The 18,103-nt window shown below is 38.2% G+C and overlaps 2 protein-coding genes and 1 long non-coding RNA gene across 8 annotated transcripts in view; 1 reads left to right on the top strand and 2 right to left on the bottom strand.

The window, feature by feature from the left end:
- LOC107748264 (40S ribosomal protein S17-like) overlaps positions 1 to 1,565 on the bottom strand; it is a 12,512-nt gene extending 10,947 nt beyond the window's left edge. Inside the window, exons 1-3 of the mRNA XM_016562993.1 lie at positions 1,472 to 1,565; positions 818 to 969; positions 582 to 687 (exon numbers count right to left, since the gene is read on the bottom strand). Coding sequence (XP_016418479.1) covers positions 582 to 687; positions 818 to 969; positions 1,472 to 1,474 — 261 coding nt within the window. The 5' untranslated portion in view covers positions 1,475 to 1,565. The remainder of the gene's footprint in view (positions 1 to 581; positions 688 to 817; positions 970 to 1,471) is intronic.
- Positions 1,566 to 3,126: 1,561 nt separating this feature from the next.
- LOC107748260 (casein kinase I-like) overlaps positions 3,127 to 18,103 on the bottom strand; it is a 67,926-nt gene continuing 52,949 nt past the window's right edge. The window contains exons 11-14 of one of the 3 annotated variants that reach the window (XM_016562989.1): positions 13,546 to 13,656; positions 12,117 to 12,223; positions 9,580 to 9,603; positions 3,127 to 7,367 (exon numbers count right to left, since the gene is read on the bottom strand). In XM_016562989.1, coding sequence (XP_016418475.1) covers positions 7,313 to 7,367; positions 9,580 to 9,603; positions 12,117 to 12,223; positions 13,546 to 13,656 — 297 coding nt within the window. In that variant the 3' untranslated portion in view covers positions 3,127 to 7,312. The remainder of the gene's footprint in view (positions 7,368 to 9,579; positions 9,604 to 12,116; positions 12,224 to 13,545; positions 13,657 to 18,103) is intronic. The other 2 variants (XM_016562991.1, XM_016562992.1) reach the window with 2 other exon arrangements.
- LOC107748262 (uncharacterized) overlaps positions 7,631 to 18,103 on the top strand; it is a 40,006-nt gene continuing 29,533 nt past the window's right edge. The window contains exons 1-2 of one of the 4 annotated variants that reach the window (XR_001640907.1): positions 7,631 to 7,642; positions 17,849 to 17,854. This is a non-coding gene — a long non-coding RNA (uncharacterized LOC107748262). The other 3 variants (XR_001640908.1, XR_001640911.1, XR_001640913.1) reach the window with 3 other exon arrangements.

Genomic DNA, 18,103 nt, shown 5'->3' with positions numbered 1-18,103 from the left:
GGTCACATCACAGGAGTGTGAACAGCCTGTCAGACATCATAGCACGTCAGCTGTCTTAACCGCGGCTTGTGTACTGCATCATCACTGTGTCTGTCATGCGACTCTGTTGCCCTTTCGGGCTTTCCGACGCGTGCTTGTGGTGTTCGGCCAATCACAATGCACTGGTTCAGCTGGCCAATCAGAGCAGACTGTGCTTGTCAAAGGAGGGGGCTTTGTTGAAAACGACGCGTTTGAGAGAGGCGGGGCATAGAGGACCTACAATAATGTACAGTATTTGAAAAATAATGTGTTTTTTGAACATTAAAGCATGTCAACATATTCCGTTACACCAAATACACAAAATAATGATCTTTAAAATAGCATCATATGACCCCTTTAACCAGTCAAGGTTGACAAAACACTAACGAAACAAAATCAGACAAGCTATTGTCTAATTGCAGTTCTCAACACAAATTCAGAAGATAAAGATACAATTTTTGGTTATGACTGCACACTCTTAACGGCAGCTCTTTGGATTCCGATGGTGTACCATCTGTGTGAACCTGCTGATGAGCAAGTAGTGTGAAATGAACCATACTGACCTCTGGGACATAGTTATCCCGTCTCTCTCTCTCCTCCTCCTGCAGTTTGATGGAGATGCCCCTGACGGGACCCCTCTGAATGCGCTTCATCAGATGGGTCACATACCTGCAGAGAGACGAATTTTTATATGTAGATTAAAAAATATAAAAAGAATGCCTACATAACTGGCCACAAGACCATCTCGTGTATGAACAGCCCTGATTACCATATTCATTTCCCATGGCACTTCACTCACCCCGCGATCTTGTTGCGCAGAGGTTTGCTGGGGATGATGGCGATCTCCTCACACACTCTCTTGTTGATGTGGAAGTCATTGCCCAGGCGGGTGTAGTACTTCTCTATGACCACCCTGGCGGCTTTCTTCACGGTCTTGGTTCTCACGCGCCCCTGTCAGCACAGACGCCGGTCAGTCACAGTACTTGCGACTGAGATCAGAGCATTTCCAAAACTCACACGGCATCAACAATATAACGACATTAAGATTACATAACTTAAAACCGTATTCTAGTTCAGGACACGTGAATAAGAGCTATGGCTTTTAACTGTTTTCCCCAAATGAACACACGAAAACGGCAGGATAAACGCGTCACTATTTACACTATGCTCAAAGCATCAAACTAGTTCTATATAAATCAACATTGTATTGCAGACTGTAACATCTGAACCCGCTTCCGTGGAAATTCAAAAGTTGTGAACCGGGAGATGACGCGGAGTTCTTGTTTTTTTTTTCAACATCCTACATTACCGTTGCTGCCAAATGTCAAAATACTTAGTGTATAAGAATCTTGAGAGTATTAACAAAACATTTTGGTGATTTTAAGAAGGTGACGACATGATAAACCACAGGATTGATACGGATTAACAGGAGGTCACTGTGAAACATACACACCATATTGAGCCGGTCTAGAGGAAAAGGGTTAAAAAAACGAACGGTGCGGAAGTTTATAAAGCTCTGCCGGAAATGACATAAAAGTCTCTGAATGAGAAACATCACCTGCTTCAAATCAACGGGTAAAATAAAAAGGGCAGTTTTATTTCAAACTTGCACATATTACACAACTAACAAAATAACGTTTAAAAAAGGCTGCACAAAAACAATTGACCACATAAACTCACTCCAGACTATTAATTTATAGTCAATCAATTAATTAGTGTATGGGCTCATTGGAAACAACAACCAATATATATAATTTTCTGAGAGATTTATAAACCAGCATACCTTCCAAGAAATTTCATTAATTAACAAGAAATAAACTTCCATGCCTTTGTTAGAAGGCTGCTATATTTGATCTACAACATCCAAGTAATGAGAATAAGATTCACCTGCTAATATGACAAGTTTGTATGTATATTTGTTCAATGCAGACTTAAGGGTAGAACAATTAACTTAGATCTGAGGAAAGAAATCTCTGTATATTTTTCCTGAAGTGTAAAGGTGAAGTTGTACCCTTGGGGTAAGAAGGCCCCTGGAGACATCTTGCCCCAAAATATTAGGTAGCTTTAAAAGTGTTAAAGGGTGAGTGAAAGTGGATGCATCAGGTTTAATTTACCTCCAATTCAGGTTGAAATAGTCTGAGTCTGAGATATAAGTATTATGGGCAGGGTTGCCAGGTTTTCGCAACAAAACCCGCCCAATTGCTACTCAAAAACTAGCCCAATCGCGTTTCGAGGGGGGTTCCCCGGTCAAAATCGCACTCCAGGGGGGTAAGATACACGTTTTTCGGCAGGGATCCTCCAGTAAAATTCGCATTCCAGGGGCTAAATATCACGTTATTGGGGTCGCTTCAACCCGCGGACATGGAAAAACAACCCGCGGCAACAGTGTTAAAGTAGCCTAATTTCGAGGGAAAACCGCGGACTTGGCAACACTGATTATGAGGGCGGGGATAAAATAAATGTGTGTTTATAGATTGGGGACAAATTTGTAACCTGAAAACTCATTTTTGGGGACATCCTCATTTGTAAAAAACAAAACAAAAAACAACAAATTAAAATATACAAATAAAGAAAATAAGAAGTACATAAAAATGTCTGTGAGGGTTAGGGTTTTAAGTTGTAGTATTTACTATTTATAATTAGCTCAATATAAAAACAGAAGTCTATGGAACATCCCCATTTAAATCGCTATGTAAACGTGTGTGTAAACATACTTTTTTTATTACATTGTTATGTTGTTCTTTAATAATTCGTCAGCCTAAGAACAACACTGTAAACTTTAGCATCACAAGAGCCTAAAACTGAGTGGAATATTTCAGTCTAACTGCATTGGTAACTGTTGCTATATTGTGACATGTTTTCAAGTTTAAAAAATGTTGAATGTAATTGCCTTTCAGATACCTCTCTCTGAAACTATGCTCCTGAACTTTTGTCATTATGAAACATTCAATTTCATGTGTATTATGTATGTGTTACGAGTTCATAAGGAATATCTATTAATAAACAGACTGAACACATAACCCACAAATTTTCAGGCCATAAAAGGTTTTAGGACACAAATTCCCTCTTAAAAAGACAGACACCCTCTCACTCAATGGTTAAGAGACATTTTCTTTTATTTTACATAAAAAAGGGTGCAAACTTGAGTTTCCCTTTAAGAGTGGAGGGAATAAAAATTTATTTTGAAAGGTTATGTATGGAATTTGATATGACTCCTCAGGAAAATAGGCATTTTAAATAAGATTAAGATTAAGACCTTAATCTTTCTGCAACTTAAAAACAAAATATATTTAGAGAGAGAGAGAGAGAGAAGGAGAAAACAAAACGGGTCCATCACAGTTGAAGCCCTTGACAAAGTAAAATCATTGAAATACATTTAAGCAACATTCATATTTCAACACAATAAATTCATAATACAATGAAATTTAAAGTATCTTTGTAAGTATGACCAGAACAAGAGAATGACTCTTGCTGTACTGTACAATTCAGTTTTTAATATGTTTCGAAGTACAGAAACATCCTTACTGAAAGAAACACTACAACAACAAAAAAAAACGTGAAAAAGAAAATTCAAATATTGCAGTGCTTTCCTACCAGACTCCTGTAATATAATCATTCCGAGGTCATTAAAAACGAGCAGTTAACCACATCGGACTGTTCATAAAAAAAAAAAATGCTCAAGTTCCCACATTAACTAAAACCTTGAGACAGGAATGATTACATTTTTCAGAGAGAGAAAAAGCTATGACTGTAGCAGACACAATGGAAGGGCAATACAGTATACAGCGTCAAAATAGTACGCAGTGGACATTTACCTGCTGAACTCAAGCGTACAGAGGGGTCAGACTTGCAGTAGCATGTTTAAGGCATTACGCAGCCACAGAATAACAGTGTATCAACTTCATGCCCACAATGTTCTTCAGTGCCCCATTTACAAGTAGTTTCCATTGCTTTCGGGAATCAAAAGCCATGCACATAAAATCTGCATTAATGTCACTAACTTCAACTTTAGGAGAATAACTCTATTCACCTCTCTGTATGTAAATCTGCAGCACATTAAAGTGACCCGAACCGTGATACAAAAGCAAAGGCAATTCAAAGGAAATGGAATGGTACACAAAAACCTCTCCAAAGGACCCAGAATGCTTCCTGAACGACCTGACTTTTGGGGAATCAATCGCTTTTGTGGAATTATTGTGTGTTTAAACGTCAAATGGACTTAGAAGGCCATAACACCATCTTTATTAAAACAAAACCTACAAAAAAAGGTACAAAAACATATGGTACAATCTTAAAAAAAGGGAAAATTAAAGATTAAAATGGTTTGAAATAGTCATCACCTTGCAGTTGACAAGAGAGCCAGTAGTCATTATGATCGCATTATCCAAAATTCCAGTAATAAGGAATAACGTCTGTTCTAGCCACCCCTCATCAAACTACTTCAAATAGCATATTAAGAGTGTGATTTCAGTGTAGTGTTTTACATGGACGAGTCATTTTTATCCAGCAGATGGCGCCTTAATCACCGTCCAACTCATAATCCCAAAGTACATTTTACATCTGCATGTAGGACTAGCTTCCTCATCCGTTAATCCAAAACTAAACGATTTCACATTCCACTTATATCCTAAAAACAATTCCAGACGGCTCCGTAACAAGCCAAGGCCTCCCACTTTGATTTGGGAAGAGCGTCAACAAGAATTAAGGGGTTAAATCCTGCAAAATCATACTCCTTAGAGCCAGACGCACCTGGCGACAGCAAGCAGTGCACATCCAGAAATACTAAATCGTCTTCCAACTCTAGCGAGGCACGTAATACATATCGTTAAGAGAAGAACATTAAATAAAATGCAGCCTCGACGCACGTGCGAGACAATTTTTCAAGAGAATTATTATTCAAGTACTTTTCACAGAATAATTTAGACCCAAAGTGACTTGCATCACAGTGGACAAGCATAAGGAATATCTATTAAATAACCGTCACATCAGAAATACATGGAACGTTTTTTGCGCATTTGCGAAAACGGTTGGTTGACTCCTCTCTATAACCGCCAACCGGAGATTTGAACGCAACTTTCGTTCCTACACGGTGGAAATGGTTCCACAAGGTGAATCCAAAAAGGAATGGGTCAGTGAGAGCTCACCAAGTTACTATTTACATATATAAACGAGTGGAAACAGATGGCTGGATTATTCAACTGATGAGTTAAGAGGTGGAAACATGCTAATAAAGAATCTGTGCCCATTTGCCATATCGATTTGGTCCAACACGCTCATTTATCCACTGCTTTTGTAGGAACATTCAAAGCATGCCATCTGTAGGCCCTCAGGAGGGATTTCCAAAATACATAATGGGCATGATAGATTCTTCAAACAGCCTTGTTTACCTCCGTTACTTATGAAAGACGAGTTCAGAGGTCAGGAGCATACAGCAACGCACAGGCTGACGTAAACAAGGGCCTAAGAAAATGTTAGTGCAGTCACACACTCCTATGGCTTCTCTCTCAACTTTTGTACGGTGATCAAAATAAAATAAAATAATAGTTCATATACTTTCTTACATTAATTCACATTTGCTATACATTAGAAAGATCACAAAATAAAAGCATGGATTTAATGCTGTGAATAAGTGAACGGTGAAACCAAAAAATGAGCAAGGCAACATCACGACTTGAGATTAGCGACAAAAAACGACGACAACAGAACTACATTAATCGTTTCGCATATAACCCCATTTTACGTAATTCCTGCCTTAAGGATTGCGCTCAGGAAAGGACCGCCTCATCCATGCAAGAGGTCAAGGGCTGCCCCATCTCAGAATACGCTTATGGCCACTATATATAGTTTACGAACAGGCCGTTTCAATGGGTCTTCCGGCGTTTTCTGCCACATAATCCGATTTGTGTTCGATTTTCTTGATTCGAACCCTGTCGAGCGAAGTTCCTAAAGGGAATGAGACGCGTATCAGGTCACTATGAAGGCATGGGAGGAGTTTCATAATGTCCTATTGCAGGTGGTATCTGCCGAGTAATGTTAAGGCATTAAATCGAGATGTTTCGCAGTAGTGGCAATCACTACCGTCAGTCTGCGTCCTCCCAGGTTCCAGCTCACGACAACTACTAAAACAAGGAAACGCCTGCCGAATGGCCATTATTACATTATTTGCGGCATCTTTCACTTCATATGACCAAGTTGAGGTGTTTTCCAAGCCACTCTGGCACATGAAACGTTATTCTCATCCTGAAGAATTAGCAGTTTTCAGGCATAAAAAACAACATCTATTAGGAACTGGTCGTGGGAATAATAAGTGACTATATGGACCGAAAGATACAAAAGCGCAGAAGGAAAGTCTTACTGGCCACCTCAGCCAATAGAAAAGCAGCCAGCTGTACGTCAAAGCAGTACGATATCGTAAGAGGAGAAAGCAGCATGACTGGCTGGTGGGTTGAAGTGGGAGGAGTGCTTTAGAACAAGCAGCTTAAATACTAGTCAGTGGAACGTAGACGCGCGCTAGACGAGCGCCGCTCATCGTTACCACTGGAAACAGCTGTTTATGTCACACTTTCACAAAGTTCACATGTAAAGGCCAGCTAGCGTCATTACGACAGTTATCTGTTTTGCGCTTTGCCCATGTACGTTAAATCACTCCGATAGATACGACGAAGAAATCTGCTAGTCATATTCTAAGGCTTCGACCACTTCCTGGCAGCATGAGAACCAACAATCAGCCAACAAATACACAAACAAACATTTCAAAAGGGTTAAGTGAAATCAAAAAGCCACCGTCTCGTCTCGTGTGGAGTGGAAGTGGGCCGGGAGGTGCTCGGGGGAGGAAAAGGTCTGCGGTTCGAGCTCCAGCATGGGCGACTTTGTCTCTCTCCCTCCCTCTATGTCACACAAAGGGCTAGAACTGTGCCTGTCACGGAGAAAGAGGACGAGAGGGCACATTCAGAGACTTCCTCCCCAGCACGTCCACCGCCGAGGACGAGGGGAACGAAAAAAGACGCAAAACAGCAAAGGAAGTGCAGTGCTGTTCCAGTGCTTTGAGATCCTTAGGTTTGCGTGAAGATCCTAGAGACAGTCTGAGGATGAGGCCCGTCGCTGCCTAAATTAAGATGTGGAAGAAAACAAACGAAACGAAACAAAGACAATCCCCAGAGAGACAACGTGTGCATGCCTCGTACATCGGTCCCCAACTCAATTGGAGGGCTCGCTGTTGTCGTCTTGTAAAATTTCTTTATTTGAACGCTCTAAAAACAACCAAAGGAACGGACTGTGCGGAGAGGCCGGAGGTTCATTTGTGCCGTTGAGTGTTCTTCTTCCTCTTCCTCTTGAAGAAACAGCAGCACCTGAGGACGAACACACAGGTTAAGGTTAGAGATGGCAGGCAATTAGCTTGTTATTCCAACCTAATAATGAAGCATCTGCCCTCTAGCTACACATGCGCCGTCACTATGTAGTTGCCTTTGTAAATCTTAAATAAAGCAGGTATGTGGGTTACGCTTCATATTGTCAGCGCTGTCTATAATGCATTAGTATATTCGTACCAACCTAAATGCTACATATAAAAAGACAATAACTGGTCAAAGTTAATAAAAAGGAAACTTAAAGACATTTAAGTTTCGTCAAAAGCATCAACAACAGAATGTTAAACAGCAACAACACAACAGAATGGGTCAGGGAAAACAAGGCACATGCAGTGGAAGAGAACAGCTCCAGACTGACACATTGAAAAGTGATAGACTTCACTAAACATGTTTCTAATGGATACTGCTAAATAGCCAGTAAATCCGACGGTGAGTAACAGGCAATCACTGGCTGTATCATTTAGGTTCACTGCGGTTGTTAATGAAGTCATACTGAATATGCAGTGTCCTGCAAAAACATGCAGTTACTTAACCAAGTCTACCTTTTTAATAAATATTACACTGAAATTACATTCTCTGTACTATTTTTAGTTATAAACACTGTTTTTTTTTTAATCACGTCATGAACAATTAAAGGGATAGCTCACCCAAAAATTCTGTCATTAATTACTCACCCTCATGTTGTTCCAAACCCGTAAGTCCTTTGTTCATCTTCGGAACATAAATTAAGATATTTTTGATGCATTCCGAGAGCTCTCTGACCCTCCCATAGACAGCAAGGATCCTTACCCGATCAAGGTCCAGAAACGTAGCAAGGAGATTGGTAAAATAATCCATGTGACATCAGGGGTTCAGCCGTAATTTTACGAAGCTACGAGAATACTTTGTGCGCAAAAGAAAAAAACGACTTTATTCAACAATTCGTCTCTTCCGCGTCACCCTGGCGCCATTTTGGAGAGTATCCACTGAAAGTAAACAGCGTATGCTGTTCTGTGTCAGCTGTGTCACGCGGATACGCCGTTTTCGTTCTGATCAAAGCGTAAACTACGTAAACAGCGCATCTGCGTGACACAGCTGACACAGAACAGCATACGCGGTTTACTTTCAGTGGATACGCTCCAAAATGGCGAATTGTTGAATAAAGTCTTTTTTCTTTTTCTTTTGCGCACAAAAAGTATTCTCGTAGCTTCGTAAAATTGCGGTTGAACCCCTGATGTCACATGGATTATTTTACCGATCTCCTTGCTACGTTTCTGGACCTTGATCGTGTTAATTACATTACTGTCTACAGAGGGTCAGAGAGCTCACGGGATGCATCAAAAATATCTTAATTTGTGTTTTCGAAGACGAACGGAGGTCTTACAGGTCTGGAACGACATAAGGGTGAGCAATTAATGACAGAATTTTTATTTTCGGGTGAACTAACCCTTTAATAATGGCCAAACAGCGAGAAATTAGTTCCTAAATTTAATACATAGGGTTAGGGCTTTATTAAAAAACAGTGTAAGACCTAGCAATACTTGGTTTTCCTGGGAGATTATGACCTTCTAACAATATTATTGACCATATTAAAAATACATATTGAAATAAATTTAATTTAATAAATAAACAAAATAATCTGAAACACTGTTCAGATCATTTCAGGATGAGTCAAGGACATGTTAAAATTAAATTAATATGTAATATTTTTTTAGGGGGAAAAAATTGTGAAGCAACATGCTATTACTAAACTTCATGGCTGTGAAACTGCAAAAAATGAAACAGAATTAATTCTGATTATGACAACCAATTTATATCAAATAAAGTGACTAATGTTGTGGTATAAAATCTGAGACTTAGTTAAGAGTCTGCATACTTCTGTAAGGAACTGTGTATGTTCATTTAACCTCTACATCCTCATTCCATTTGGTTTCTGTAAATAAGCTAAAGTTGGGCTATTAAAGACTTCTCAGTGTACATCCAATCAACTTTATTTTATTCAACTTTAATTTTAAACTTTAGGCCATTTCAGTCTCTCAAATCAGACTTTGAGCAAACAGGCCTCCCTCTTTCTGTTTCAAACTCACAGACCATGAACAGCTACATTAGCCTACAACTATGTAAGTAGATTTGGGTGTAAGCGTGATCCATATGGCCACAGTCTAGGCTGGTCCACTCCCCTTGGGTTTGATGTGGACTGGAGAGAGGGACTCACCACAGGTTGAGCATTTTCACGCAGCTACAGAAGAGTGAGAAAAGACAGAGATTATTACACAGAGGTGAGACGATGAGACAAACCTAATGTCGGCGACAAAAGACCAACAGGAAGACACAAACAGACAGAAAGAGAGAGAGAGACAGACTCAGCGGATAGTGTAGATCTAAAACATCTGCTCAATTCATGGTCACCTTTTATTAAGTAATATCATAATAAATATTTTATGTATCCCTGTTTGTAAAATTCTAAAACAGATGGCCAACAGAAAAAAAGAATGGGAGAAAAAGGGGTAGATAAGAAAAGGAACAGAAAGGGTTTGAAGAAGTGTAGTGTTGTCCTCAGCTCACCAGCCCACCGCTCTACTAGTGAATATAATACAACATAAACATGCTTCAGCTTGATCAATGGGTCTCTGCCACTATAAAACATTTGGTATGACTGTTTTGTACCATCATTTCATGTTTATTATGCACACATAATACTTGTAAGTTGAAAGAAGAGGGTTCACGATTGTGTGACAAAAAAAAAAATGAACCGAGAATACGAAAAACAAATGACTGTTAAAAAAAAAAAAAAAAAAATTCACAAATTTCATTAGGTTGTAGGTTGTTCAAAAGTTGTCAAAAAGCAACCTCATGTAATAGGGAGAAATCCAACAACAACAACAAAAAACAGGTTACATTTAAATATATAAAAATAAAATTTGCTTTGATTTTTAGCACAAGACTTTTGACAATTAAAAATGTTTTATAGCACCATGATGATGCAAAACACTTCACAATTTAAAATAGCCTTTAATGCAGCATTCAACAGGTTTCGACAGTTTTACAGCTTAAAATGCAGCTCCTTCAATCAGAATTATAAACCAAAGCTATGTTTATAACACATTTATAATTTAACTGTGTCACTCAGTAATGATAGCATATGTACATGAGATATAGAAATGAGATAGTAGATAGTAAAAGTGTTCTTACATTCTTGGTTATTCAACTCCAATAACATTTAATATTTTAAAGCTCACAGGGTTTAGAGACATGTTTTTGAACACCATATTTGTGGTTTAAAGATTTTTTTTTAAAAACTATATAACCAACTGAATGCATCTCACCGGAAAAGTGACATTGCCATTTTTTTTCATCTCAGTAAAATTATTTTAATGCTTGTGTTCTTTCTTAGAAAATGGAATAAGAATGTTTGTACCTATGCTCATGAAAGACATTTACTGTAGGATGTAACTAATTAAAAAAGCATTAAATAAACAAAATCCACAAACAATCCATGACTTGGCATCTAGTTGGAAGACACAGTCATGAGCTAAGCATGGGGCATAAAACAGATGCCAAACACTAATAGTGTGAAGCCCTGATGACGATTCTCGTTATTGGATGGACTTTCCTTTTAATGTAATGTTATGTAAAGTAGAAGCTGCTACTATAGCTCAAGTGCAGGTGTTCTATCATTACAGGCTGAATCTTTAAATAAGGATACGTAACAATGCTAAAGCAATCAACAGGTTGCTATATTCAAGAAACAAGGAAATGCAAAGAAGAAAGAGATCAGAGAGATTAGAAGAAAGACCTCTGGTCAGCATTAATACTGTGTAATAACCTTGTGTGTTTGTGCAATCCTGTTAACTGATAAAGGCAGCTGCTGTCTGTGCCACTTTCAAGTCTGTGCATCAATAAATCAAAGACAAGAGGGCTTTTTAAGATATCAAAGAACTACAAGAATAAGTGTTTAAAATTATATCAGACAGGACGTTTTATATGACAAACTCAAATGCACATCAGGTGCTTTAGAAGAATAGGAAACTACAGAGTATAACAGTTGTCTTTCAAAATACTGTCTTTAAAAATATAAACTACCAGTCAAAAGTTTGCAATTATAAAGATCTTTTATGTTTTTGAAATAAGTCTCTTATTCACACAGAGGCTGTATTTATTTGATCAGAAATACAGTATAAAAAAATATTAACATGTAATATTACAAGAACGGTTTTCTACTTGAATATATATTAAAATGTATTTTATTCCAGTAATGGCAAAGCTGAAGACTGGAGTAATGGCTGCTGAAAATTTAGCTTTGCAACAGAAAATAAATAAATAATATTAAAAACAAAAATAATTTGAGAACAGTAATAATATTTCACAATATTATTGTTTTTACTGTATTTTTTATTAAATAAATGCAGCCTTGGTGAGTGTAATGGACTCCTTTCAAAAACATAAAAAAAACAATCAAAATTATTCCAAACTTTTGAATGGTAGCATTCATATTTCATTCAAAACTAAACAAGTGCCTATTTAAAAAAAAAAAAAAAAAAAATTTGCAAATAAGAAATGGCTAATTTTATCCAGTATAATGTTCCATTAAGCATTTTGGGTACACAGAGCACTACAGGGGAGCAGATGGGAATGGATCAGAGAGGGCAGGGGTGAAATCATGTAAAGACCCAGAGTGCTAAAGGACAGCTTGTGTCAGTTAAGACACAAGGCATAGACAACAGAAACCTGTGAGAAGCCATGTGCACATACTTGGCCTCATCCACCACCTCCACTTCTGCCTGCGCTGTGATTGGTGCGTTTGAGTGGGCCGCCAGCGGGTCGTCTGCATTCAGTTCACCATTAGTTGAGCTCACCACCTGTGGCAGAAAAGAATGAATTCAAATAAAATCTGATTATTGGGTGGTCTCAGTGTAACAATGTTATTTTAATAAGAGAGTTCAAGAGAAGCTCTTTAGAGAACTTTAATATGTTTTTCTGTACAAGTAAACTACTGAAAGGCAGTAACTGAGGAAAATCATTTACTACCATACTTGCTTATGAAAGGTCAAAATATTCCTGGTTAAATGCAACATTAACTTTATAACCAACTGAAAATAATTTCAATTTCAAGCTTATGAAATGATAAATGATTTTCACAGAACACATCTTAAATCTATAGGGCTAATTCTTGTATTGCTGTGTGTTTTCTCATTGTATGTAAATTATTCAAATTTCTTTAACCAAGAATATTTAAAAAATACTTTGCTACCACCAGTCAATCCAAAAAATAATAATATAAAATGTAGCCATATTGATATTCATGCTATTATTTAAAAAGCCAATGTTCTATTATTTTAGTTGTCCGAGTCTCACCAGACCCACTAATGTACAGAATCGAGAGAAAAAAACACTTTCACTACTCTTCACTACATAACACTTTCGTACAGTAGCCCCCAAAAGTATTTTCACTCTTAAGTCACACTTAATGTAATACCATTTGGTTTTTTATTTTGTCATCTAATATATCTTTACATATTACAGAATTTCCCTCAGTTCAATAAAGAAGCCATCTAAATAAGCTCTAGGACTGTCAGCAGCATTTCTCAGTCGCCTACTGGAGGCACCTACTGGATAAAAGTGAAGCAAGCAGCACAAGTTGGTGAATCTGCATGTTTGGCGCCATCTCAATCAAATACATGCACTGAACTGTGCTTTGTGTACTGTAGAGTGCGAGAGCTGGCGATACTAGGCCCTAATGTCAGCTGTACCAAATTACCACAACAGGGGTTACAAATAATCTCAGCCTCTGCGTGACACATGCCGCGTTTCATTCAATTCAGAAAGTTGGAATTTACACCCTCACACTCAGAAAAGTGATAGAATATGAAAATGTCACATTTCCAACCTCCTACTTGGAAAATTCCAAAAGAATGCCACTTGACAGCGTTCTTCCAACTTGGACAATGGAATGCTATACGGTTAGAATTCGGAAATATTAAGGTTGGAATATCCCACATTCAAACACTTTCACACTTTGAATGAAACACAGCATTTCTACATTTTATAAATAAGAACAAGAATTGCCGAACAGGGGACCCCATAGAGGAAGTGTTCTAGAGCAGGTGGGGCGCGCTGCTGCAGATGGCCGCAGACATGAGTGCACACAGGAGGAGTCGTCGAGCGAGGGGTGAAGCAGTACCTGCACTGAGCCTCCGTGCCTGTCCGCTGCCAGGTGCGAGGTCAGGTAGGAGGAGTTTGTCTGGCGGTTGGGCTGCACCTCCCAAGCTCCTCTGCGGTCGGAGATGGCCGTCTGTGCGGATGGAGGTGGTGCGGGAGGAGGCGCAGGAGGGGGGAGGTGTGGTGAGTGAGCGAGAGCGGGCGGAGTGAGGCCAGGTGGCATGCAGCACAATGCAGGAATGGAAATCAACAAGAAACAAAAAGAGCCAGTCAAAGCCAGGAAACGGCATTAGTGACTGTGGACCAGTCGTCCAATCAAACCAAGAAGCAAACACCACAAAATAAACACAAGGAGACGTTAAAACAGAGGAAACTCAAGAGAAAACTTTCTGAAAGCTGTTGAATGCCAAGTGGACACTACATGTAGCAAATCAGGTATCCAACACCGAGTTCCGACTGAAATATCTGACAGCATAATTTCAATAATTAAAGGGATAGTTCAACCAAAAATAAAAATTACCCCATGATTTACTCACCCTCAAGCCATCCTAGGTGTATATGGCTTTCTTCTTTCAGATAAATATAATCGCAGTTACAATAAAAAATGTCCTGGCTCTTCCAAGCTTTATAATGGGAGTGAATGGTGGTCATCCATCCATCATAAAATGTACATATGTCACGGCTCTGGAGGGTTTAATAAAGGTCTTCTGAAGTGATGCGATGCATTTGTGTAAGAAAAATATCGATATTTAAAATGTTATGAACCGTAATCTCTAGCTTCCGCTAAATGTCGTACACACGTTAACGAGAAAGTGGCATTCCAGTGGATGACGTAGGACATAGATGTAGCATAAGCTCCGGTGAGACATGACGAAGGGAAGCGAGGAGGAGAGAGCAAAACAAAACACTGGTCACAAATTATAAGTACAAAATGAGGATTTGTAAAGAAACATATCAGAGGATTTCGATCTAAGCCAAGAGGAGACTGGCTTTCCTTTGGTTGGTTCTCACGACACTAGCATATTCTCACCGGAGCTTACGCTACGTCCCATGTCTTCCTCTAGAACACCACTCTCTCGTGTACACAAGTACAACAGTTAGCAGAAGCTAGAGATTACATAAAGTTTATAAAGTTTTTATTTTTCTTACACAAACACATCAATTTGCTTCAGAAGGCCTTTATTAACCCCCCGGAGCCATGTGGAGTACTTTTTATGATGGATGGGTGCACTTATTTGCGCTTCAAAAGCTCAACCACCATTCACTGCCATTATAAAGCTTGGAAGAGCCAGGACATTTTTTTATTAAACTCTGACTGCATACATCTGAAAGAATAAAGTCATATACACCTAGGATGGCTTGAGGGTGAGTAAATCATGGTGTAATTTCCATTTTGGTGAACTGTCCCTTTAAGAGAACTAAAATACTATCTACAGCTATGTTTCGCATAAAATTCATCCTGATGGCTCATATTCTGCCATTTATAAGTGGACAAGATGGCATTAACAGAAAGCTCAACACATTCGGAGTCAGACAAGAAACACAAGGACAAACATACAAAAAAAATCCAAATTCAATTTCTGAAACTGCAGTGTGCAGTATACAGCTTCAGGACAACCCCCTAGTGAATCACTAGTGTGAATGTGAAAGTGTTTTGTGTTGGACACGATAGTTTGGTAGTTTGAAAATATAGCGGAAAATATCATAATTCACTTAATTACTTTTGCATTTAGTGGCAGGATTGAAGTAACTTTGAAGATGTGTTTATTGATCCATTCATTTTAAGCAGAGATATTTTTTTAGAAATTAAGAGTCCTAATCTACTGTTTCCTAAATTATGATGATATTAGGAAACAAATATTTACATTTTAAAAATCGATATATATTGTGAACAGTTTTATATCTGGAACGCTGGTTCTAGACACACGACCAAAAACATAAGGTACAATGGGGTTAAAGGCACATCTTCAGGAAAATGTGTTTTTCACTACTCACACAGTGTATGACTTCAGAGAAAATACACACTATATGGACAAAAGTATCAGGGGCCGGTTGCACCAGCTGTACGTAAGTTACAACTTAGCCTAGTTTTGACGTAAATGGGCACTAAGTTACAACTTACGCACTACTAAATATTTTTTCGTTGCACCATTACACTTAGTTGAGGTGTAACTACATATAAACTAAATATTATGGAAGCGTCTGGTCAGGAGTAACGGTTGGAATAAAAAAGCAGATTGAGTGAACTGCATCAATATGCTGTTCTTTTACCCGACAACCTTCAATCCTTTAGGCATATATGATGCTGCTGACATTTACACTCACGTACATATTAAGAGAGAGAACAATGTGAATAAACGTACTTTGTTTCTTTTTTAGCGCGTCTTCAACACCCCACATCTACAGTGCGCCTCTGTGCGCTTCGGTCCGTGTTGCGCATGTCAGATTAAATAAATAAATGGCATTTCTTATGTATTTTTTTTCTTTCAGTATTTATTGATCCTTATTTCAATTACAGTTTCTGAATGTTATTTACACATAAAAATAGCTTGCATATAGACTAATGTTACTAATATATAGTTTTTAATGGAAACTTGTTTATATTTTTACCGTTAGTATACGCGAGGTAAAATAAGTTAGAATGAAGGATAAATTAAAATTCATAGCATTTAAACAAGTTCTGCTCGCATATTTGAAGGTTTCTATTGGATGATTTAGGGTAAACGTCAAATTATGCGACTACGCATTACTTTACAGAGAGTTTACTAACTACTTACTACGTCCTGCCTTACGAACAGCTGGTGCAACCAAATAATGTATAGATTTAGTTACAAACTAGCTAGTAGTTACTAAGCCTCTAGTGTGGACTTAACGTTCTAATTTAAGTAAGAACTTACGAAAGGCTGGTGCAACCCTACCTAGGACACCTGACCATTACATCGACAAGGACCTTAATGACATTGAATTCTAAATACATAGACATCACTATGGAATTGGGTCCCCTTTGTAATAATAGCTTCCACTCTTCTGGAAAGCCTTTTCACAACATTTTAGAGTATTTAAGTGGGAATTTTTGCCCATTCATCCAGTAGAGTATTTGTGAGGTCAGGCACTAATGTTGGATGAGAAATCTGGCTCGCAATCTCTGTTCCACTTCATCCCAAAGATGTCCGATGGGGTTAAGGTGAGGGCACTGTGAGAGCCACTCAGGTTCTTCCACGTCTTTATGGACCTTGCGTTATGCACTGGGGCACAGTCATGCTAAAATAGAAAAGCATTGTCCAAAATGTCTTGGTATACTGAAGCGTAAAGATTTCCCTTTACTAAAAGTAAGAGTCCCAGCCCAACCCCTGAAAATCAGCCCCATACCACTATCCCATCTCCACCAAACTTTCCAGTTGGCATAATGCAGTCTGGCAGGTTACGTTCTCCTGGCATCTACAAAACCATCAGACTGCCAAACAGAGAAATGTGATTAATCACTCCACAGAACATGTTTCCACTGCTCCAGGATCCAGTGGCAGCATGGTTTACACCACTCCAAGACGCTTGGCAAAGCACTCCATTAAGCTCCCGAACAGTTTTTGTGTTGTTATTAAAGCCAGTGGAGGTTTGAACTCTTCAGCCATAGAATCAGCAGAGCATTGGTGACTTATGCACAATGCACCTTAATGTCACATAAATGTCATTGAAAATAATCCCATAATAATTTAATATGGCTTTACACCAATAAATATGATATTTATATAATTGATATATTTTTTAAATATGATGGTTTCATTATAAATATGGTGATTATCTCTGAGGTGGTCACCCAACTTAATAAAAGACATCAACTATGTGAATCTATCCATGTCATGCCAACAAATGGAAAAGTCAGCCAGCTATTTATCAGTTACTGTGCCTTTAGTTCTAACAGCAGGGGCAGTTTTTTTACCCTAAAGGTACCCAAAAGTGAAAATTCTGTCATGATTTACTCACCCTCAAGTTGTTACAAACCTGTATGAGTTTCATTCTTCTGTTTTAGCCACTGACTTCCATAGTATGAAGAAAAGAATCTATGGAAGTCAACGGCTACCAGCAACTACCCACATTCTTTAAAACATATTGTGTTCTACAAAATAAATTAATTCATACAGGTTTGGAACCTCATTAGGGTGAGTAAATTACGACAAAATTTGAGTGAACTATCCCTTCAAAAAACATACTTTTTCATATTGGAGTAAAACGAAGCCTAATTTTCATTTTTGGGTGAACTAACCCTTTAAGTTACTGAACAACTTTTTAATTAATTATCTTTAACAAAACTGAAAATCATTAACAAGAGCTTTGTCTTAAAATATACTTGGTAATTTTATTGAATAAATCTATAACACATTAGATCAAATTAGCACCGAATCAAATTTGGGTTGCTGTCCGTGATCACATCAAGGATCAGCCAAATTTCCACATGCATATTTTGCATATTTGGTAGTGCTGGGCGGTATGACTAAAAATTTATATCACGGTATTTTTCAAAATTATACCGGTTTCACGGTACATGACGGTATTTTTTTTTCATGCATGACCGGGTGTTAACC

This window comes from Sinocyclocheilus rhinocerous, unplaced genomic scaffold (assembly GCF_001515625.1).
Source record: "Sinocyclocheilus rhinocerous isolate Xijiao unplaced genomic scaffold, SAMN03320098_v1.1 scaffold830, whole genome shotgun sequence".
Lineage (NCBI taxonomy): Eukaryota > Metazoa > Chordata > Actinopteri > Cypriniformes > Cyprinidae > Sinocyclocheilus > Sinocyclocheilus rhinocerous.
This window is presented reverse-complemented; position numbering and strand designations above follow the sequence as displayed.